At 38.4% G+C, this 23883-nt stretch overlaps 1 protein-coding gene and 1 pseudogene across 1 annotated transcript; one reads left to right on the top strand and one right to left on the bottom strand.

The window, feature by feature from the left end:
- The first annotated feature begins 93 nt into the window (after window positions 1–93).
- On the top strand, window positions 94–5256 carry LOC116246841 (glucan endo-1,3-beta-glucosidase, basic vacuolar isoform-like; annotated as a pseudogene).
- A 7750-nt stretch (window positions 5257–13006) lies between these two features.
- On the bottom strand, window positions 13007–14613 carry LOC116246296 (uncharacterized). Its single transcript, XM_031618102.2, has 2 exons — window positions 14277–14613; window positions 13007–13344 (listed from the first exon to the last, which is right to left on the bottom strand). Exons 1-2 carry the CDS (start codon window positions 14602–14604, stop codon window positions 13319–13321), a joined length of 354 nt encoding a protein of 117 aa, XP_031473962.1. The 5' UTR covers window positions 14605–14613; the 3' UTR covers window positions 13007–13318.
- Between the last annotated feature and the right edge of the window lie 9270 nt (window positions 14614–23883).

Below are 23883 nucleotides of genomic sequence, written 5' to 3'. Positions count from 1 at the left end.
TGTACAAGAGACCAAGTCAGACCTCTTGCATACTAACTACTAACCAGTAACCAGGTGAGTGGGAAGTTTAGGAGTTGAGCCGCCGCGGAGGGGATGGCCACACTTGCGGACAACGTTGAGAGCCAATTTCATACTGAAGATCTCCTCGTCCGCAGGAGTGAGAGTTCGACTGGCACAAGCAAAGTGGCCTTGATCTTGCTGCAGCACCTTGCGACGGCGGCCCCGGAAGTGGGTTGCATTTCAGGAAGTACTTGCCGCAAGCAGCTATCACCTTTTATTTCTGCTCCCGGCAGTCCTCTGCCTTCACCTGGCCGGAGTTCAGCACGTCCGGTTGGATGCTCGGTACTTTGACAAAAGCCACTGCCATCTCTCTCTCTTGCTCTCCCTCTCTCTTTCTCTCTATAGTAGAGCTGTTCTGCTCCATAGATCCAATGCATGCTTATGGTTTATATAGACAGAGGCCCTCTCAGTTTTATCCACGGTGGACATGTGATGATACTCATTTTTCTCTAAAGATAACATGCAAGTGTAGGTATAGCTGACTTTGTGAACATATTTAACTTTCTTTGCAACATAATTTTCTGGAATTAACTGAAAAATTGTAACCTAGTTGCTTTTGATGTCAATAAAAAAAAATTAATTTAAATGTAGCTAAACTTGATCAATGAATAGAATTGTTGGTGATTCAAAGAAGCTAATATAAATAATTAATATAAAACGTCGTTTGTGTGTGTTAAAGGTGTTTTTGTCATTTTATCTCAAGAAAGGCTTGGAGGTTTAATATACAAAATGGTCGTCTTTTTATAAACGGTGAAAATTTTTTATGAGTACAACCAGTTTTTTTTTTTTTTTTTTACTGTGGCCAAATTTTCAGGCATATTTCTTTTTAAAATCCCATGAAAGAAAAGGAAAACGTTCAAATTACAGGCGATTTTTAACTTGATTTTAAATGTCACAGCTTTCTTCAGTTTTCTTATAGTTATAGGGTCAGACTTCAGCTAATAACTATAAAGTTAAGTGCATGGGCTAAGGTACGTCCTTCGTAGTTTTGGAAAAGCCCATATTATTCATTTTTAAATTTTTGAAAAGGGACCCGTTAGCGCGGCAATGCGGTCCACTTCAAAGAGGTCCAAAGTTCAAAGTCTGTAGTTCAGTGCGCTCATCCTTTAGACCATAAATTAAATTGTCTGCACCCTAAAAAAAAAAAGAAACCCATATTTGTCATTGGCCATATTGATCTTCTTAATTTTTAACTCAAGTTCTACTTCTACATTCAGTAAATAATTAAATTACATTAGTACCTTTCTTTCTCCCAGAGGAAGGAAGCAACATGGAAAAAGAGAAGAAGGTATTCACCAATCCACACTTCAAAAAGTATTGAGAATTTTAAATCCATGGGTATTATTCTCATAAAAAAGAAAGGCCCCTAATATGAGAGTGTGTATTAAGAGCTTAAAATGACTAAACTACTCTTGAAGTTGGGAAAAAAAAAAAGTTCAAAAGACAAAAATGAAACTGAAACTTGTTTCAGAAAATTCAAAATACTTTTATTTTAATATAGCCGAACACCGGAGCGTGTGTTAGGGACCAAGCACGTTAGGTTAGGGCTCAAAATAATGAAATAAAACTTTTAAGTTTGGAAAGGAGACCCATCTGGGTAGAACTTGCCCATTGTTTTCCAAAAATATAAAAAATGCATCCACAACCCTCTAAATAAATAAGGCTTACGCCGAACCAAGTTATACGAAACAAGAGGTCTCATGTTATGGATTACAAATGACCAAAATGTTTTTATTAGTTAAATAGAAGACCCACCATCTATAAAGGCTAAAATGGAATTTAAAAGATTTTCTTCTTTTAAATGATGAAAATACTCCCCTGATAAGGCGTAGGAGCATGTTTTCTTCCCATGTTAAAGGAAAGCACGCCTTAAGCTCACACAAACAAGGTCCTGTTTCTGAAATTCTCCAAAGTTGTGGCCTTAAATGAAAATGTGACACTATCATTTACAACCGTGCCATCGTATACAAATGAAGCCGTTTCCTTGTGCTTTCACAACCAGATGCCATTGCACTCTTCCATTAGAGAGTTGGACGTGGCGTGCAACGAGCAGTGTTTATCATGATCGAAGGCCGAATGGTGCAAATAAAATCTGTTTTACTCTTAGACTTAAGACCAAATAGATAAAAGAGAAATAAAGAAATTAATAAAACCAAAATGCCTCGTTCATTTCGATCTCATTTTTGTGTGAGGGACATACTGATTCAATCGTTCATGTGTTTTTAGATTTCTTTTGTATTTCATTCAGCCATTCATATAAAAGTTTTCTATGCACAAATGGTGTTCAAGCTTTAGAACCACCCAGTTAGCGCTCCCTCTTATTTTTCACTACTTTTTTGAATTGAGTCTAGTTATACATGTCTCTTGGCTAAAACCTCGTCGCAACTAAACTGAACATACATTTGTCAACATCACAAAAAAATGCCAAGGGTCTGTGAAACTGCTGAAATTGTTTACTCTCTCTCTCTGCTACTATCTCAAACAAACGCAGATAAACCAGTGGCATAGCCACATGTGGGCCGGAGTAGGCAGTTCCCTGCACGAACTCTTTAAAATTCGTTTAGTTTTATATTAAGAAATTTGATATTTATTTTAATATATAGAAGTATCCCCCCAGATATAAATGTTTTTAAACATAAGCTCTCTCCAACAAATTTTTTTTTTGACTCAAACTTTAGCTCTTTGCCGCACTCACCCAAAACTCTAAACTAAAAAAAAAAAAAAACTATTTTTGAAGCAACGAGCACATAATCGTTGGCTTCATCCAAGTTGATTTTGGAAGATAGACTTAAAAGATGCCATACGAAGGTACGTAGGTGGTGCCAATTATGCATACGTATAAGCAATTAGCAACTTAATTAGTGTTTCAAAATGATGCACTTGCATGGGTTTGGCAGATCTAAATGTGCCTGATTAGCCTAATTTGGAAGTCATAGACCACGACACAAAAATATGATTGGGCTGATCAATCCTACATGGGCAGACAACGCCAAGTCGTCTATGACAATATGTTAAAATTTTACCTACTCACAGAATTGAATATATTTGTGGATTTGGTCTTCCAGGAAATTTAACGTGGCCACAACCTACTTAAGGCTCTTTGGGTGAGCAAGAGGATTAATCAATTTTCCAAGCGAAAGCTGAAGTCCCCTTCCAATCCCTCACTCCTAGGGTCCAGAGCTGCAATGGTATTAGGTGGTGAACCTAAGTCATGCATATCTTCTCGATATACATGATATGGCTTGTTTCCTTGGGGGGATCTAGAATTACAAAGATAGCTGGTACAAGTGGAAATGATCTCTTTCTCTCTCTAGTTCATGGGTGTTTTTTTTCTCTATTCCATTTGAACGAACTCCTTAATTTGGGCTGTTTCTCTGTTGGGTTTTCACATTTAGAAATTAGGATATTTTGCTTCACTTGTTCTTATCACTTAGTTTGGAAATTGGTGCCCAGATTGATGGGAGGATTTTATGTTTTCTTCACACAGCCATACTAGGACCGTCTAAGTAAGCAAATAGATAGATGGTGTGTCACACACACATATATATATATATATTATGGTTAGATTTATATCTTAATTAGTAGAACCACTTCACAAACATTATATAACATTTCTTCCAATTATTTCCTTGCCTTAAGAAATGAGTTTCATTGCCGTTTCATGACAACATTTAAGCAACCTGTCAGACCAAGAAAGTGCGTATATATGGTGATAATCTCTTAGATTGAGTTGTGTGCATCATTGTGGGCACGCAACCTACATACCAGGTAAGAGTAGGGGAACATTTTTATATTTTTTTAAAAAGGTATGTCTTATAATTTTTTGCCTTTTGCGATTTTCTTTTTTATCTTCTAAAAAACTTTTTTTTTTTCTGTATGAATGGGGGTATTTGTCATAACCATACTGGCACACTAAAGTTCAGTGCACCGGTAACTTGTTCTCACCACCTTTTCTGCAATGAGGATGTTAAACAAGATAGAAAAAGGGAGGGGATTATTTATAAAGATATAAACATCATGTAGATTGATCATTAGCTTTTCGACTAAAACAACTAAGTTTCATGTTCTTTTTAGAACTTATAATATAAACATTTTTGCATTTCTTTAAATCTGAGCTAGAACGCGGGAGGACTCTCTTATCTCACCAAATGATGTGTAGAACAACTCTCAATAGCACTATCCTGACGGAATTGAAGGATGTTGATTTGGCACCGACTGATCTGCTTGTCTGCATATAAAATTGCAGGAAACGAGGATGTTGGAGTTTGCTACGGGTTGCTCGGCAACGACCTGCCATCCCCACAAGACGCAATCAGACTGATCCAGTCCCCGGGCATTAGAAAGGTGAGGCTGTATGATCCGGACGCCCGCGTCCTCAATGTGCTGAGGAATACAGGCATCCAAGTCAACGTGGGCGTGAATAACGGCGACCTGAAAAGGCTCGCCGAGGATCTCGGCTTCGCCTACGGATGGGTCGGGCCTACGGATGGGTCGGGCAGGATATCAAGGCTTACCTGCCGGAGGTTGACTTCCGGTATATCACCGTCGGTAACGAAGTCTTCGGCAGCGCTGCTGAAGCGGATGCCCAAATGCAATATCTTTGATGCAATATCTTTGACGGGTTTGCAAGGCAAGATCATGGTGACCACGTCTCAAGGGACATAGCGTAGCTGGATGAGTTAAGGGCCTGTACTAAAGCAGGTCTCTAATTCGATTCCCGTAAGCGTTATGTTGACCTAACCTCCCGGCCGGTCAATTCATGCGTCCCGTGGTCAAGTTCATCGTCGACACCGGGGCGCCTCTCATGCTGAACGTCTATCCCTACTTCGCCTAGGACATGCGGCAGAACCTTCCCTACCCGCCAACTCTGACGTGGAAACAGAGGTACAGGAACCTGTTCGACGCCATGATTGACTCCGTCTACTTCGCCTTGGAAAGGTATGGGGCCGGTCATGTCCGCATCGTGGTTTCAGAAAGCGGCTGGCCGTCCGGTGGGGAGAACGATGGCTCGTACCTATAACCAGAACCTCGTGAGGCATGTGGCACAAGGGACGCCCAAGAGGTCAGGGACGTCCATCGAGACGTACATCTTTGCCCTGTTCAATGAGAAACCAGAAGACTCCACAGGGCACTGAGAATCACTTTGGCCTATTCTATCCCAACATGGCTCCTGTCTACCCCATCGACTTCTCTTAGGCCCTACCTACCTTCTCCAACAGCATTTCATCGAATAAGGAACATGTTTTGCCATATATGTAATAACAGTAGGCAAGTGAGTGTATGTCTCCTTGTCCTCCCCCATTACCCTGTTGATGAGGTGCATGGTTCTGTAAAATAAGCCAGTCGTTAGTTACTTGTTTTTGTAGGACTGGCAACTAGGTTGGTGTTTGCTCTTTCAGTCTCAATGTTGTTAAGCTTTTTCACCCTTGGATGTGTCATGTGAAATGCAACTTTATAAGGGCGTTTGATAAGATGAATATTGTTATTTTAGAACACACATTGTTAAATCATCGTTTGGACAAAAAATACAGGGTTCTTGTTCTAAGAACTATCATATTATCATATTCAGCATTATTATTCGATTTAAAACTACATTTGCTTCCATGTCTCTTGAGATACTTATTGTAAGAGAACATGTTCTCCAAAACCACAATATTAGTGTTGTAAGCTTTTTCCCTCTTGGCATGTCCTTCTCATTTTGTTCTCTTGCTTTACCCTATTAACTGTTGATATCATCCTCGTCTCATGTGCTTATTAACATGTACGTGAATCTTCGAAGAGGACTTCACCTCAAAACTCTTGCCGCGGTCAAGAGGAGACTACAAGTACACCACAACGAAGTCTCGACCCGTGTGGAACTGAAGTTGTTCATGGTTATTGGAAAAGAAAATAGGTTTCACAAACTGCATTAGGTAATATGAACTGTTCCTTTCTAGGTACTGCAGACATGCATTCATAGTAAGAAGCTGTCACCGAGGAAGACTTCAAGAATTAAGTTTTAAACTGTGATTTCCTTTTAATTTAACTGAAAAATGGGCAATTTAAATGAAAATACAATACAAATCATATCAATGTACAATTTAAAATGAAAATTACAAGAAAATTCAACCTTCCACATTAGGAGCAATATACCCAATCCATTAGTAGTATTAAAGTAAAGGAACAGTGGGTGGTAGGCAACCGGCCATTGGTTCAAGTGGTATAGGTACTCACATCACTTAAATGTCATTAAACTTGATCCATTAGAATTATTGGTAGTTCAAAGAAGCTAATGTAAATAATTAATATAAAAGGTCGTTTATGTGTGTCAAAGGTGTTTTTGTCTTTTTATCTCAAGAAAACTTGGAGGTTTAATTACCGCATAAAAGGCCGTCTTTTATAAACGGTGCAAAATCTATTTGTATCTTTTGCAACAATACAAGGTCAGGTATGTTTTTTTATTATCGCCGAACTTTTAGCATAATTTTTTCACAAAATCCCTTGAAAGAAAAGGAAAATTTTCCAATCACAGGCGATTTTTAACATGATTTTAAATGACTCAGCTGGATTTTGTCGCTTTTACAAAGCATTGTCGATGGAGAAAATAAGTGGGCTAAGATAGACATGATAGAAATACCACTAAAATTCAATGCTTCATCGTGTCATCTAATTTTTTTTTATAGATAGTTGAAGAAAAAATATATCCAAGATTTGGAATTCCCGGGGATCAAAAACTGAAGATCTTTTAGAATGGAAAGATATATTCTAAGGGCATGACCCAAATTTTATTAAGAACTACGTACAACCAAAAACCTATGTACAAGAACAATGATCAGTACCAAACAAGTAGGTAGTCCTGGCCAGTTGCAAAAAAATTGAGTGAGTTTTGTTTTGTGGGTTCGACCCGTTGCAAGCCACTACATTACGTCTCAAAAAAGGTCATTTTTTAAAGCATTTCATTGTGTCTTAATATAAGGAACCGAAGGGAAGTTCCCGGCCATGCAATTCGACCACTGCCACTACTGAAAAAGGCCAACTAATATCGACTGCCATTAGAGATCATTTCAGCCTCAACTACTTATCTTCCCGTCCTAAACAATCGCTTAGAGAACATTTTACGCGTCTAGCACTTGATTTCGGGTGATTCTTCCACAAGGCGATCTGATCTCGCTTATTCCTTTCATTGCTGTTGTGTAAAAACTCTTACGAAAGCTTCGAAACTTGGAAGAGGCGGGCCATCCCCAAAATTGAGGGCCAAGATGTTCTTTCCTTTGCCGTTTGCTGTGCTGATGGTATACTTGTTTCCTGCAGGGACGATGGGAAAGTGAAAGATTACAACTGCTTATGAGTAATCTGTGCAATGGCCTTTTTGAAAACTTGGCTATATTAAATTAATGTAGTTCCTGTGCTTTGTGACGATCAAGTTGTTATGTACATCGTCGTCAATGTTTCACGAGGAATGGACGTTGAGACCAAATATGATTATACAAAGGAGAAGATTCGAAGAAAAAAAAAATGCACTCCATACAGCAGAAGTTTAGATAGTTAGCAGATGCCTTATCCAAGAGTTTGTCTTAAAGCTAATTTAATGAAGTATCTTCAATTGGGTATGCCTGTTTTTTTCCTTTGAAGAGGCCCTGCCTCAATTGGGTATCTCGCAATCCTTACCTCCCACTTGAGAGGTGTGGTGACAATAAGTGTTGTTCAAAAGTCATTAACCAACTATTGTTCAAAAGTCATTAATTTGCACTAACCTTCATATTTTATGAAAGTTCAGGACAAAAAGAATGGGTCCACATAGAAAAAACATGCATATTGAGAAACTAGCAAATCTACTTTAAGGAGAAAAGAGTAATGAGTGCGAGTGTCCAAAGGAAAAAATATTAGCTTCACGGGAGTATCAATTATGTGTGCTCAAGAATCATGATTTTCAGGAAACCCATTACATGCTTTTTAACAGAGATGGTGATGCGTATCAGAATTGGTTGTGGCCTTTTAACAGATTCTTTTGTAAAGGGTATAAATAAGCCTTCTTCAGAGTAATGAAATTGATTAAGCGTTTTTTGCTCTCCATGCTCTCTGTCTCTTCCCTGTTTGTCTTTCTGTCCCGTCTCTTTGCGTTTCTTTGGGTGAAATCCTATTGCAATGCTTTGGGCTTTACACGGTATCAGAGTCACTTCAATAGCTGCATCAAGCTCAGCTTTTAGTTCCAATTGTTCAAACACAGTTGCTGGATCGAATACTTGATCTGATGAATACAGCGCAACAAATTCCTCAAAAACCCAATTCTTCCTTTCATCCTTTTGACAACCAGGTATGATGCTAGTATCCCAACACTTAACAGGGGGGAAAATTATGCTACACGGAGTCTTGTCACGTTTGTGGCATTATCAGACAAAAATAAGGTCTCTTTCATTGATGGTGCTTGAAACAACCTGATATAACATAACGTCTTCATAATTTGCATAATAGAGAACGCCACGTGTTCTCTCTAGTATGCAAATTATTGATGTTATCTACTATTGTTGCACGTTCTCCTGTATGCAAATTATGAAGACTTTACATCAAGTTTGTTTCGAGACACCATGAAAGGAACTTTGTTTTTTTCTGATAATACCATGAGCATGAAATGACCACATGGTTGCACCTCTTTTAGTATGCAAATTGTGAATATGTTACATTAGGTTGTTTCAAGCCACCATCAATGAAAGCAATCTTGTTTTTGGCTGATAATGCTATAAGCATGACATGTTGCATAGTATATTCTTGTTAAGACATTGAATGCCTTTTTGTTCACTAGGAACCTAGTTATATTCAAAGGTCTGTGTACTTTTGCATCCCCCAAGTCTCTCTGCATGACACTTACCCTTAGAAGTGGGTTAGAGTCTCAATGAAAGTGGTCTATGGAGGCAGATGTCATAACCTAAAGTTTGTGCACTGTGTACAGCGGTGCATGTAACTATGTGTAGAAAGAGAGGGTATCTAAGCCTCTAAGGGCGGGAACTCCTCCAATCGGCCTCCATCCAGTATGTCTGACTCTCTCTCTCTCTCTCTCTCCCTCTCTCTCCCCCCTTTTGCATGTTTTCTCGTAAACGAATATTGTTTTAAGACGGAGATCATTTCAGAACCAATACCTGTGAATTTGTGGCAGTCGAACTACGACAAGCATAATTGAATGGTTTAGTACTTACTGACAGCACCCTATCTTTCGTTCTCTTATTGGGAGCTAAGCCCTTTTGTTCATCTTTTCTCTTCTACGATTATCACAAACATGATTAGGTTATATGGCAATATGAGCAGGTTTCTGACGGTGTTCGTCACAAACCATGGTAAATACATCTAGACAGCATATATGCAATTCATAAACACTATAATTGATAATTTCTTTTTTTTCCAAAAATAAAATTTTGCCCCAACGGACGTGTATATATGCATACAACTGGGTCTAAATAAATAAAGTCACAGCACACCGACACTAAACAAGAACATAGATTTACCTATAAGTGGAAAAATAGACATCGATGAAGGTCAATTTTTACCAACGTTTAAAAGGTTATGTCGGTAAATGTGCAAGTGTTTCCCGACAACACATTACCGATATCCATTTTTGCATCAATGTAAGTTCTCATTTCATTGACGTATTATTCTTGAACGTCAGTAACAATCGTTTTACCGATGTCTTCCATGCATTGATAAATGTTTTCGCAATAACCTTACCGATATTTTTAAGTAACAATTTTACTGACGTTTCGTCTCCGTCGATGAAGGCTTCCCTGATTTTTTATGTCCACCAGAACCCTTCTTCCCCTTTCTTCTTCTTCCCTCTTTTCATTTCTCCTACCTCTTTCCACCAGCAGATGCCGCACATTACTAGTGATTCCAACACTTTTTCATCGATTTTTTTTGCATCTAAACAACAAAAAGTATGTCCTTCCATCTTTATGTTAAGGGTTTTTTTTTTTTTTCTCTATTTATGAATGATTTTCCGCTGCAAACCAGCTGGGGTAGACCCCAATATATTGAATCAAGAAGAATGGTTATTATACAATGTGCAAAACAAAGTGGTAACCTCTAATTAGTTAGAGTGACCCATTTCAACACTGTACCTGGTTGACAGGGTTTTAACAAAAGCAAGATGATCTCTAAAGCAGGGTTTGAGTTTGATAGGAAAAATTGATTCCTACAGCAGAACACAATGGCGGAAGTGTGAGTGAGACTGCTTGGCTGATTCATGCTCCTCTTCACATGTAATCCCCACTCTCTCGGCCCAATGAAGAGGCCTATTTTCATCGATTTATCAGCCACGCTGGAGATAGCGGTGTCGATGATCTGCCAAATGTTCTCATATATCGGGCGAGGCTGGCACTCTACCCCCCCCATTATGTGATAGTACCATCGCTGTGGTAGATGCCAAAGGCCACATTCTCCTCTTGTGGACCGCCAAGTGGATCTTGGTATGGCTAATTCGAACATCTCTAATGGGGCCAAGAGTAACATTGATAGAAAACCAAGCAAATAGCATGATGATTGAAGCTGGATTCTTTCCAGATGGATTCCACTAGCCCTTGCGTGGTGGACATAGATTCGTTTCTGTTTTTCCAGATGACACCATTGACCATTGAGAGAAGTGACTTTCAAACTGCCCCTAGCTATCCACGTTTGAAGCTGAGTGAATGGAGCCCCAATTGATCCAAATAATATCTATTTTAGTCTTCTGCCTTGAAGAACAAATAGACAAAGAGAAACAAAGAAAATAATAAAACCAAAATTAATGTCGAAACACAATTATATTTGCAAGCTGCCTCTTTAATTTCGACAACATTTTTTGCGTGAGTGCACACTGATTTCATGGTACTATTCACTGAATAAGCATGAATGCATTTGATTAGATGAAAGCCAAAGTCTCCATCCGTCTTCCTCCTTTTGCCTTGCGAAAGATTAAAAAAGATAGTGTAGGCAGTGGGGGAGCCAGAACCTTTTTTTTTTTTTTTTGGTTGAGGTTACTTTGCACTAATTCTCATTCCTTAAGGGGCATTGGTATATATAAAAAAAAAATATCTGAAAGCACTTATATGCAAACAAGAAAAAAGTTGAGGGCTAGTGTGGGCAACAGCCCATTTCAGCCAATACGAGACTGCACTACTGAGTGTCGGCACTTGATGAATTGATGATGATGTTCCTCAAATCAATGAACTGACCACTTACTAGCCACGGCCCAGAGCAAGTGCACCAAACCCATTCAGGACAATTCCCTAGTGTTGTTTAGGAAGCGTTTGTTTAGTGGGGACAACACCATAGGGCGCGGATATATATCCTCGCCGTGCAGTAGTCGTTCGCTCAACTTGATGCATGGATGGATTATCCGCACTCTCGGTTGCAGTTTTCAAATAGGTTCGACAGATTTCAAATAGGTCCCACAAATAACCACGGACAAAATTTTTGGCCGTTGTACCACTTAAAGTCTATGCTTCATCATATCATCTCATTGAAGAACTAATTAAGTTCTTTTAGAATATAAAGTTATATTCTGTGGGCAGGCCCCAAAGTTTATTAATTCTGTTCATTGTTGTTGTGGCAAAACTCTCACGAAAGCTTCAAACGTAAGAAGAATCTGGCCAGATGACACTATCAGCTAGTCTTGAGAAAGATAATTTATGATCCAAAAAAGGACCATATGGTTGCGCCTTCTCGAATATGCAAATTCTTACATCAGGTTCTTTCAAGCTACCATCAATGAAAACAACCTTATTTTTGCTGATAATGGCATAAGCATGACACAATTCCATTGTGCATAGTTTCCTGCTGTTAAGTATTGAGATACTATCGTTGAGGTCTCTTAGTTCTTGCTTGCTTCTAGTCTTTACAAATAGAATTTATGATCCGCAAAAGGAGCATATGGTTGCACATTCTCCAGTATGTTTTTGGCTGATAATGCCATAAGCATGGCACGACTCATGTTGCATAATTTTTCCATGCTAAGTATTGAGATACTACCATTGAGGTCTCTTCATTCTTGCTTGATTCTAGCCTCTACAATTAGAATTTATGTAGCAGACCACTTCACACCTGGCTGAGGCCCTTGGTTCAACAAATCTCATCCTGTTCCTTAGCAGTTTTTGTTTTAGCTTGAAAAATGGCAGGAATAAGAACAACCAACTACTTTAACAATCTCATTTATAAATACTTGAACACCTCCCTCATAATCTTCAATATATATGGGACTAAATTTTTGGAGTGTTATAATTCACTCCCCTTAAGGCACACGCATCCGAATATGAAATGTTATAAGAAGGAAATTGAATCTTATGCTAATGCCAATCGACCTCATCATCCTTGTTGTTATGCATCGATCAAAGGATTGCAACATATTTGATCCTTTAATTTTGTTTTCCATTAAGCAAAAAGATTATTAAATGATTGGTCACATCTATAATAAATTAAAATGAAGGCGCCTCATCATGTTTGTGACGATTTGGTTAATTAGCTTTTTACCTAGCAACTATGGCAACAAGGCAATTCCCAATCCATCATACAAATAAGTACCTGGAAAATTAACTTTGTTCCTTACGGGGGGATGTCTTAGGTATGCTCATGCCGAGAAGAGTGTTGCAAATTAAAATCGATTCAGCCGAATCGGTTTGTGACCCATCAATTGCAGTCCACTTAGGAGTGTCTCTGTTCAAATAATAGAAATTCGACATATATGTAGGTTTTCTCTCGCAAATGTGAAAAACATGTAATTAGACATTAATTTTCCCATATAAGAAAAAGTAACCTTCAGTTTGTTGGAATTCGGCATTACGGCCGATCGCTTTACTCCGTGGTTTCATTCTCGTTAGTGTCAACTCCCTTTGCAGTATACAGTCAGAAATGAGTTGCGGGTATAACCAGGTCTTAATAGGATCCTTGTCCAAAACCATTAATTAGTACCCATCATGCACACAAACAGCTATGCTCATTGCTTTATTCATTAGATAATAGATAGAAGTACAACATCTGATAGATCATGGAACAAAAGGCACACCTGTGCATGCAGTATGTGGCAGGAAGTGCCTGACATAACCATAGATCTTAACCGACTCTTGCCCTAATTCGAACACCAAAAGCATTAGACCCATCATGCATACAAACAGCCATGCTCATTGCTTTATTCATTAGATAATAGACAGACGTACAACATCTGATAGATCACGGAACCAAGGGCACACGATTACTACTTATGCTTCATTCAACGCAAGAGCAGGCACCCACATCATTCATAAACGAAGCTCCTTCGCCTTCAACAAACTTCGGGCAGCATGTAACCTGAATCCACAACGTAAGAAAAAATGAACACTTGTCGTTAGTCATGAAACACTGCCGGACTTAATTTTGAACTTGGTAAGACACATGAGAATTCTCGAAGTTCCGCGTAGGTTTCTCAATTTTAGATAACCTGATTTGATCAGGAGGCAGGCCAAGCAGCTTGCACGTGGTGTATATAATTTTTATGTATAATTAAAACATAACCTGCTTGTTAACATTTTCTTTTAATATACCTCTCAATATTTAAAAAAAAATGCTTTTACAAATATTTACAAGAGTTGACATGTTCATAAATAACTAGTTATGAATCTTATGACTAATCAAAGGGGAACCCTTAGGCAACCGGACTCCGGTTCAAGTGATATAAGTGCTCACACCCCTTGTGCTGAGGCAAGGGATGAGCCATGCACTCAAGAAGGATAAGTTCCAACTCAAGCATGGATACAGTCTTAAGGCCCCCAAGGTTCAAGGTAAAGAGGAGGGCTTTGACTCTCACTAGTCGGACGGCGAGATTTCTTCATCTTCACCTGACAATGAAAAGTGAACTAGGAAATTAATTAACCTACTGGTCAGGATAAAGTCAGAATCGTTTTTCCATAAGACACTAACTATATAGTTAACAAATTTTCAAGGACAGTTGCGCTTAATCTTACGCTTAATCTCATGGGTCTACTCTATGTAACTGGACCTAAGTTTACCTACGTTTTAATACTAAACTAATTTTTCAAAGAGTGGAATTCATGAAGCATAAGCTTCGCCGAAACTCCACCTCCCTCCAACCCTGCTACTGGCCCGTATTGGCTAAATTGAGAAAGAGATCGAATGCTTGGCCTCTTAGCATTGACGTCGATCCTGGGGTATCAAATCACCAGAGCACCATGAGCGTTGAAGTAATGCGAATATAAACGTAAAGCATAGGAGTTGAGAATTACCAGCGCATTTGAAGCCGGGGGGAAGGGGATAACCACACTTGTGGACGTTGCAGAGACCCAATGTTATATTGTATATCTTCACGTCCGTAGGAGTGAGTGCTCGGCAGGCACAAGCAATATCTGAAGCCATGATCTTGTTGCAGCAACTTGGACATGGCGGCCCAGGAACTGGGTTGCATTTCAGGGCGTACTTGCCGCAGACAGCTATCAACTCATCTTTCTCCTTTGGGCAGTCACATGCCATAACCTGGCCGGAGTTCAGGCCGCTTGGTACCGCCAACAAGGCAACCACAAGGATGCTCAGTACTTTGACAAAAGCCACTGCCATCTCTCTCTCTCTCTTTCTATATAGCAAAGCTGTTCTGCTCTACCCAATGCATGGGTATGGTCTATATATACTCATCTGGACATGTGATGATGCTTATTTAGTCATTTTGTCGAGCACCCAAGGATGTGCTCACCTAGATTTTCTCTCCTTTAATATATCTGTTTTTAATTTTTAAATCTTGACATCGACGCTTTCTTGGTTAGTTAAAAATATCCTCACGTTTATTTTTGTCGAATTAACTATTAAGCTGCTAAAATTGTTATCTTCCCTCTAAATGACAACATGCAAGTATATATAGCTAACTTAATGGACATATTTAATTTTCCTGCACTATAATTTTCTGGAATTAAGTAAAAAATCGTAACCTAATTACTTTTGATATCAACAAACATAATTAATTTTAAATTTTACTAAACTTGATCAATGAATATGACTGTTGGTACTTAAAAGTCTGAAATGTAAATGATTACTATGAAACATTTGTTTGTGTTTAAGGTGTTTTTGTCATTTTATCTCGAGAAGACCATGGAAAGTCAAATATGTTTTTTATTATTGCAAAATTTTTAGGTTTTTTTTTTCAAAAAAAAAAAATCACTTGAAAGAAAAGGAAAATTTTGCATTTGCAGGCCATTTTTTTTACATGATTTTAAATGTCTCAAACTTATTAAATTTTCTTATGGGGTCCTGACTTCAGCTAACAACCATATTAGGTATGTCCTTTGTTTATGAGAGCAAAAGTTGAACACGAAAATTTGTATACTTTAAAAATACCAAAATACTCCTCTGGTAAAACATGAAAACATGCCTTCCCAAGGAAGGAGCATAATATGAAAAGTCCTTTAAGCTCACACAAACAAGTTCACAAACATGGATCTTTTATCATTTGTAAGCGTGCAATCATATACCAATAAAGCTATTTGCTTGTGCTTTCACAGCCAGATGTCGTTTACTTGCACTCTATTTTGTCGTGCCGTGCAACGAGCAATGTTTATCATGATTAAGAGGCCGAATTGATTCACATAATGTCTATTTTAGTTTTCTGACTTAAAGAACAGATAGATGTAGAGAAACAAAAGAAATTAATAAAACCAAAATTAATCTCTTTAATTTTCCCCTCATTTTCCTGTGAGTGCATAGTGATTTTATGGTGTTGTTCTTTGGGTGAGCAACAACAGAATATTTCATTCTATAGAGTATTTCATTCTATCTCGTTCATATAAGAGCCAAAGTCCTTACCCCCTTTCTCTCTTGTGTTTTTTCTAGCTTGCTCAATAGTCAAAGATAGTGTCGGTGAATCAAGGACGGTGTCGGTGCTTAGGTTGATGCCTGCATAACACATTAGCTAATGCATCACGCTTTAGCCCAAGGCTGGTGCTTGGTGAATTGATGGACACTCATGTTTCTCAAACTAGTGGCTGATTGCCTACTAGCTAGGTGCGGAACCAAGCCTATTCAGGACAGTTCCCTAGCGTTGTATGGTTCCCTAGTGAAAACAAACCCAAACCTTTGTTTTACAAACAATGTTTTGAAGGCATTCTCAATGAAGAAAACAAGCGGGCTAAGATAGATATGATGAAAATACCAGTCGAACCCATTGCAAAACCAGAACCAGATTGAGTTGCGTGCACTCAACAAATATGCACCAATGGAAGTAGTGAAGGTAGACAGTTTAGACATTTTTCTGTTTTTAAATCATGTTTACCTTTTAAAAAAGTTCTTGTATTTTGCTCATTTCCACTCGTGTGCACCAAATTCTCATGCACACCCCAACCAGCTTCGTTGCAAAACGCTGGGTTACCTCTCAAAAAAGGTGATTTTTTAAAGCATTTCATTGAGTCATTATAGAGGAAATGACTCTGCAACTGCCACTACTGAGAAATGCCAGCTGCCGACGGCCATTGGAGATCATTTCAGTCTCATCTTCCTAGTTATGGGTGAAGCCATCGATTGCGGGTAATTCTTGGTCATGTCCATCTGATCTCGCCTAGTCTGCTCATTATTGCCGTGGAAAAACGCTCACGAAAGCTTTCAATATAGGAAAAATCTGGCCAGATGGCACCATCAGCTAGGTCTTTAGAAATAGAATCTATCATCTACGAAATGACCATACGGTTCTTTCACGCTACCATCAATGATTGATGGGTGTCTCGAGGTTACATACACATAATATATATGTCACATAATCCTTCCCTTGTATACAGTGTAGGCTGCTAACTCTAAACATCAAAACTCTTTTCTCATCGGATCCGGTAAAGGACAGGAAATGGCTTCAAATGTCCTGATTGGACTAGAATAAGGTCCGATAACCAAATCCCAATGATTTGAATTGAAAATACATGAATAGAGATCGGATTTGATCAAAAATTGGTATCTTACTCGTCCAAAACTTAATTTGGCTTCAGAAATTCAAATCCATATGCAACTCTGTATCCAGTTAAGAGAGATCACGCCTATACTAAGGCGCCTGATCACGTTGGTGACTGTCTGGTGAATAAGTATATGTCCGTTAATCAACTCTTAGCTAGCAACTATCGCAACATGCCAATTCCCAATTCATCATACTAATAAATATTTTAACTTGCTTTCTTAGGGAAGGGGGGTGGACGTTCATCTCGAGAAGAGTGTTGTAAATAGAAAATCAAATTGATTAATGAAATCGAATCAGCCGAATCGATTTGTGACTCATGAATTGCAGTCCATTTAGGAGCGTCTCAGTTCAAGTAACAGAAATTTGACCATTATGAAGATCTTTTTCTCGCAAATGTGAAAAGCAATCAACTAGAAAATAATTTTTCAATATTAGAAAAAAAGCAACCTTTAATGCATTTGGTAAAACAAAAAAATAAAATTTGAAGGTGGATTCCGAGAAAGCAGCCGTAGAGTTTGGCATTATGGCCGATCGCTTCATTTTATTTATTGGTTCTACTTTTATTCTCGTCGACTCCCTGTGCTTGCAGTATATGGCAACAAGTGGCAGACATGACCATAGATCTTAACTGGCTCTTGTCCTAAACCGAACCAAAAGCATTAGAGCCATCATGGATACAAACAGACGTGCTCATTGCTTTCTTCATTAGATAATAGATAGAAGCACAACATCTGATAGATAACGGGACAAAAGGCACACAAGTTCTACACATGCATGCTTCATTCAACACAAGGGCTGGCGTCCACACCATTCATAAACATATCTCCTTCGCCATCTTGAAGCTTCGGGCAGGATCTAACCTGAATCCACAACGCAAGAAAAAAATGAACACTTTCAGCTAGTCATCAAACGCGTGTGAACCTAATTTTGAACTTGGTAAGGCAAGAGAATTCTGATCTGCATTCAAAATTTTGGATAATTCTATTTGATAAGGAGGCAGACCAAACAGCTTATGCGTTTCGCGGTACCGAATACGGTGTATATACATTTTCTCTACAATTAAAACATAACTTACTTCTTAACTTTTTCTTGTAATATACTTTCAATCTAAAAAAAAAGAAAAAATCTTTTTACAAATATTTTCAAGAGTGACTTGTTCATAATGAACTAGTCATGAACCTTGAGACTACTCAAAAGGGGAATATGCACGTCTTCATGTTGTATAGTATATTCTTGTAAAGATATTGAATGCCTTTTTGTTCCCTGGGAAGCTAGTTATATTCACAGACCGTCTGTGTACTTTTGCATTGAGCAAGTCCATTAGAATTGGGTTAGGGTCTCAATGAAAGTGGATCCTGTCTACCCCATCTACTCCTCCAAAAGCAGTTCATCGAATAAGGAACATGTGAAGCAGGTGTCTCTTCTTAATGAGTTTGAATAAGTGGGCCAGTTTTGCCATATATGTAATAACGGTAGGCAAGTGAGTGTACGCCTCTTCGTCCTCCCCTCTTACCCAGTTGATGAGGTGCATGGTTCTTACACAATAAACCAGTCGTTAGTTACTTGTGTTTGTAGGCATTGGCAATGTTGGTGTTTGCTTTTTCAGTCTCAATGTTGCATGTTAAGCATTATTATTTGATTTAAAACTACGCTTACAATTATATATATGACGCTTCCATGTTCTTGAGATATCTGCTATATAAGAACATGTTCTCTAAAGCCACGGCGTTAGTGTCGTAAGCTTTTTCCCTCTTGGCATGTCTTCTCATTTTGTTCTCCTGCTTTACCCTATTGACTGTTGATATCATCCTCGTCTTATGTGCTTATTAACCAGTATTTCAACCCCATCTTTCAAATGGTACGTGAATCTTTGAAGAGGCCTTCACCTCAAAACTCTTGGCGTGTTCAAGAGGAGACTACAAGTACGCCACAACGAAGTCTCGACCCGTCTGAAACTGAAGTTGTTCATGGTTATTGGAAAAGAAATAGGTTGCACAAACTGCATTTAGGTAATATGAACTGTTCCTTTCTAGGTACTGCAGACGTGCATTCATAGTAAGAAGCTGTCACCGGGGAAGACTTCAAGAATTAATGTTTAAACTGTAATTTCCACTTAATTTAGAGACAAACTGAAAGATGTGCAATTAAATGAAACTACAATACAAATCACATCAATGTACAATTTAAAATGAAAATTCAACCTTCCGCATCAGGAGCAATATACCCAATCCATTACCAGTATTAAAGTAAAGGAACAGTGGGTGGTAGGCAACCGGCCATTGGTTCAAGTGGTATAGGTACTCACATCACTCAAATGTAGCTAAAATTGATCCATTAGAATTATTGGTAGTTCAAAGAAGCTAATGTAAATAATTAATACAAAAGGTCGTTTATGTGTGTTAAAGGTGTTTTTGTCTTTTTATCTCAAGAAAGCTTGGAGGTTTAATTAATACATAAAAGGCCGTCTTTCATAAACGGTGCAAAATCTATTTGTATCTTTTGCAACAATACAAGGTCAAGTATGTTTTTTTATTATCGCCGAAACTTTTAGTATACTTTTTTCAAAAAACCCCCTCAAAGAAAAGGAAAATTTTCCAATCACAGGCGATTTTTAACATGATTTTAAATGACTCATTTAGCTTTTGTTGCTTTTACATAGCATTGTCGATGGAGAAAATAAGTGGGCTAAGATAGACATGATAGAAATACCACTAAAATTCAATACTTCATCGTATCATCTCATTTTTTTATAGATAGTTGAAGAAAAAATATATACAAGATTTGGGATTCCCGGGGATTAAAAACTGAAGATCTTTTAGAATGGAAAGATATATTCTAAGGGCATGACCCAAAATTTATTAAGAACTACGTACAACCAAAAACCTTTGTACAAGAACAATGATCAGTACCAAACAACTAGGTAGTCCCGCCCAGTTACAAAAAATTTGAGTGAGTTTTGTGCGTTCGACCCGTTGCAAGCCACTACATTTCCTCTCAAAAAAGGTGATTTCTTAAAGCATTTCATTGTGTCTTTAATAGGGAACCGAAGGGAAGTTCTCGACCATGCAATTCGACCACTTCCACTACTGAAAAAAGCCAACTAATATAGACTGCCATTAGAGATCATTTCAGCGTCAACTTCTTACCGTCGCGCCCTATAGAGAACATTTTATGAGTCTAGCCCTTGATTTCGGGTAATTCTTCCACAAGGCGATCTGATCTCGCTTATTCCTTTCATTGATGTTGTGTAAAAACTCTTACTAAAGCTTCGAAACTTGGAAGAGGCGGGCCATCCCCTAAATTGAGGACCAAGATGTTCATTCCTTTGCCGTTTGCTGTGCTGATGGGATACTTGTTTTCTGCAGGGCCGATGGGAAAGTGAAAGATTACAACTGCTTATGAGTAATCTGTGCAATGGCCTTTGTGAAGACTTGGCTATATTAAATTAATGTAGTTCCTGTGCTTTGTGACGATCAAGTTGCATCGTTGTCAATATTTCACAAGGAATGGACGTTGAGACCAAATATGATTATACAAGGGAGAAGAGTCGAAGAAAAGAAAAAGCACTCCTTACACCAGAAGTTTAGATACTTAGCAGATGTCTTATCCAAGAGTTTGTCTCAAAACTAATTTAATGAAGTATCTTCAATTGGATATGTCTGTTTTTTTCCTTTGAAGAGGCCCTGCCTCAGTTGGGTATCTCACAATCCTTACCTCCCACTTGAGAGGTGTGGTGAAAATAAGTGTTGTTCTTTTGGCAAATTTAGTTTTTTGTGTAGATTCGAAAATCTATGTCAGCTACACTTGGGGAAAAAACTTCCTCTTTCATATGGCAGATGCACGTTCAAGTAGCGAGCAGTACGCGTTCAGATTGAGATATCTTAGATCTATTAATAGATAAATTAGATAACAGATCCATATATTTACATTATCAAATATCGAAATTTGGTACAGAAGATATAATATTATAAGAAACATGAATTGATTGAAAAAATGGTTCTTTTTATAAGAACATAATTTGGATATTTTCTTAATGGCCATTATGGATTACTTTGACTTTGATAATCGAATATTTTTTTTTATCATAAACCAACTATTGTTCAAAAGTCATTAATTTGCACGAACCTTCATATTTTATGAAAGTTCAGGACAAAAAGGAATGGGTCCACATAGAAAAATCATGCATATTGAGAACTAGCCAATCTACCTTAAGCCTTAAGGAGAAAAGAGTAATGAGTGCGAGTGTCCAAAGGAAAAAAATAATAGGTTCACGGGAGTATCAAATCATGTGTGCTTAAGAATCATGATTTTCATGAAACCCATTACATGGAAGCCGCCATGAGACTACTGTCTTAAAAATCCTATTTGTATGTTCAAGAACTTTAAATTTTTAGTGTGAGAAACGTGTTTGCCTGAGACACCAGGCACACCGGAAAATGTTAAGGCAAGCAGACCAAAAGAAAACCCTCCAAAAAGAATTCCAGAAACATGATTTCACGGCATTCTCTTTCATAAGTGCTCTAGGATTTGACCCTTCTTTATATCCTCGATGCTGGTGGTTGTATATTGTTTTTTGAGTGTTGTGTTGACATATGTATTCAGTTTGGCTCAGACTCGTCTTGCAGAATCCGTTAATTTGCAGCTTCAGATTAACGTCAAACTGTATAGCAGATATTTTTGCAAAAGTTATTTATGTCAAGTTAACTTGAAACTGCAGATATTTCCTGCACATGCATAGAGAACTCTAGAATATTCAAGAGATCAGAGTTGGTGATGCGTATCGGAACTGGTTACCGCTTTTTAACTGATCCTTTTGTAAAGGAGTATAAATAAGCCTTCTTCAGAGTAATGAAAATTGATTAAGCGTTTTTTGCACTCCACGCTCTCTGTCTCTTCCCTGTTTGTCTTTCTGTCCCGTCTCTTTGCATTTCTTTGGGTGAAATCCTATTGCAATGCTTTGGGCTTTACGTGGTATCAGAGTCACTTCAATAGCTCCATCAAACTCAGCTTTTAGTTCCAATTGTTCAAACACAGTTGCTGGATCGAATACTTGATCTGATGAATACAGCGCAACAAATTCCTCAAAAACCCAATTCTTCCTTTCATCCTTTTGACAACCAGGTAAGATGCTCGTATCCCAACATTTAACAGGGGGGGAAATTATGCAACACGGAGTCATGTCATGTTTATGGCATTATCAGCAAAAAATAAGGCCTCTTTCATTGATGGTGTTTGAAACAACCTGATAAAACGTCTTCATAATTTGCATGCTAGAGAACGCCACGTATTCTCTAGTATGCAAATTATTGATGTTATCTACTGTGGTTGCACGTTCTCCAGCATGCAAATTATGAAGACTTTACATCAAGTGGATGTCGGTAAGAATTATATTTTCACCGACAAGTAGTACACCTCGCATTGCTGTAAGTGCTTCCCGACGACACATTATCGACGTCCGTTTTTGCATCAGTATAAGTTCTCATTTCATTGACGTATTATTCTTGAACGTCAGTAATAATCATTTTACCAAGATTTTCTCCATGCGTCGGTAAAAGTTTTCGCAATACCTTTACCGATATTTTTAAGTAACAATTTTAACGACGTTTCGTCTCCATCGGCAAAGGCTTCCCTGATTTTTTATGTCCACCCGAACACTTCTTCCCCTTTCTTCTTCTTCCATCTTCATTTCTCCTACCTCTTTCCACCGGCAGATGCCGCACATTAAGTGATTGCAAAAATTTTTCATCGATTTTTTGCATCTAAACAACAAAAAGTAGGTCCTTCCATCTTTGTGTTAAGGTTTTTTTCTATTTGTGAATGATTTTCCGCTGCAAACCTGTCGGGGTAGACTCCAATATACTGAATCAAGAGGAATGGTTATATACAACGTACAAAACAAAGGGGTAAGCTCTAATTAGCTAGAGTGACACATTTCAACCTTGTACCTGGTTGACAGGTTTAAACAAGAGCAAGATGATCTCTAAAACAGGGTTTGAGTTTGACAGGAAAAATTGATTCCTACAATGGAACAATATGGAGGAAGTGTGAGTGAGACTGGTTGGCTGATTCCAGTTCCTCTTCGCATGTAAGCTCCACTCTCTCGGCCCAATGAAGGGGCCTATTTTCATCAATCTGTCAGCCACGATCGAGATAGCGGTGTCGATGATGCGCCAAATGTTCTCATACATCGGGTGAGGGTGGCACTCTACCCCCACCCCCACCACCCCCCCCACCCCCCCCATTACATGATAGTACCCATCGCTATGGTAGATGGCAAAGGCCACTTTAAAGTAGTTTCTCCTCTTGTGGACCACCAAGTGGATCTTGGTTTGGCTGATGGGGCTGAGAGTAATATTGGTAGAAGACCAAGCAACTACTTCTTGATAGCACGATGAGTGAACCTGGATTCTTTCCCATAGACTTCTGAGGTCTTTCCAGATGGATTCCACTAGCCCTTGCGCGGTGGGCATGGATTCGTCATGCGTGATTCTATTTCTGAGGCCCCAAAATTTGTTAATTCTGTTCGTTGTTGTTGTGGAAAAACTCTCTCAAAAGCTTCAAATGTAAGAAGAATCTAGCCAGATGACACTATCAACTAGTCTTGAGAAGGAGAATTTATGATCCACGAAAGGACCATATGGTTGCACGTTCTCGAGTATGCAAATTCTTACATCAGGTTCTTTCAAGCTATCATCAATGAAGCAACCTTGTTTTTTTGCTGATAATGGCATAAGCATGACACAACTCCATTTTGCATAGTTTCTTGCTGTCAAATATTGAGATACTATCATTGAGGTCTGTTAGTTCCTTCTTGCTTCTAGACTTTACAAATAGAATTTATGATCCACAAAAGGACCATATGGTTGCAGATTCTGCAGTACGTTTTTGGCTGATAATGCCATAAGCATGCC

This window comes from Nymphaea colorata, chromosome 1, assembly GCF_008831285.2.
Source record: "Nymphaea colorata isolate Beijing-Zhang1983 chromosome 1, ASM883128v2, whole genome shotgun sequence".
Lineage (NCBI taxonomy): Eukaryota > Viridiplantae > Streptophyta > Magnoliopsida > Nymphaeales > Nymphaeaceae > Nymphaea > Nymphaea colorata.
Note: the sequence above shows the minus strand (reverse complement) of the source record. Positions and strands in the feature narration are given on the sequence as shown.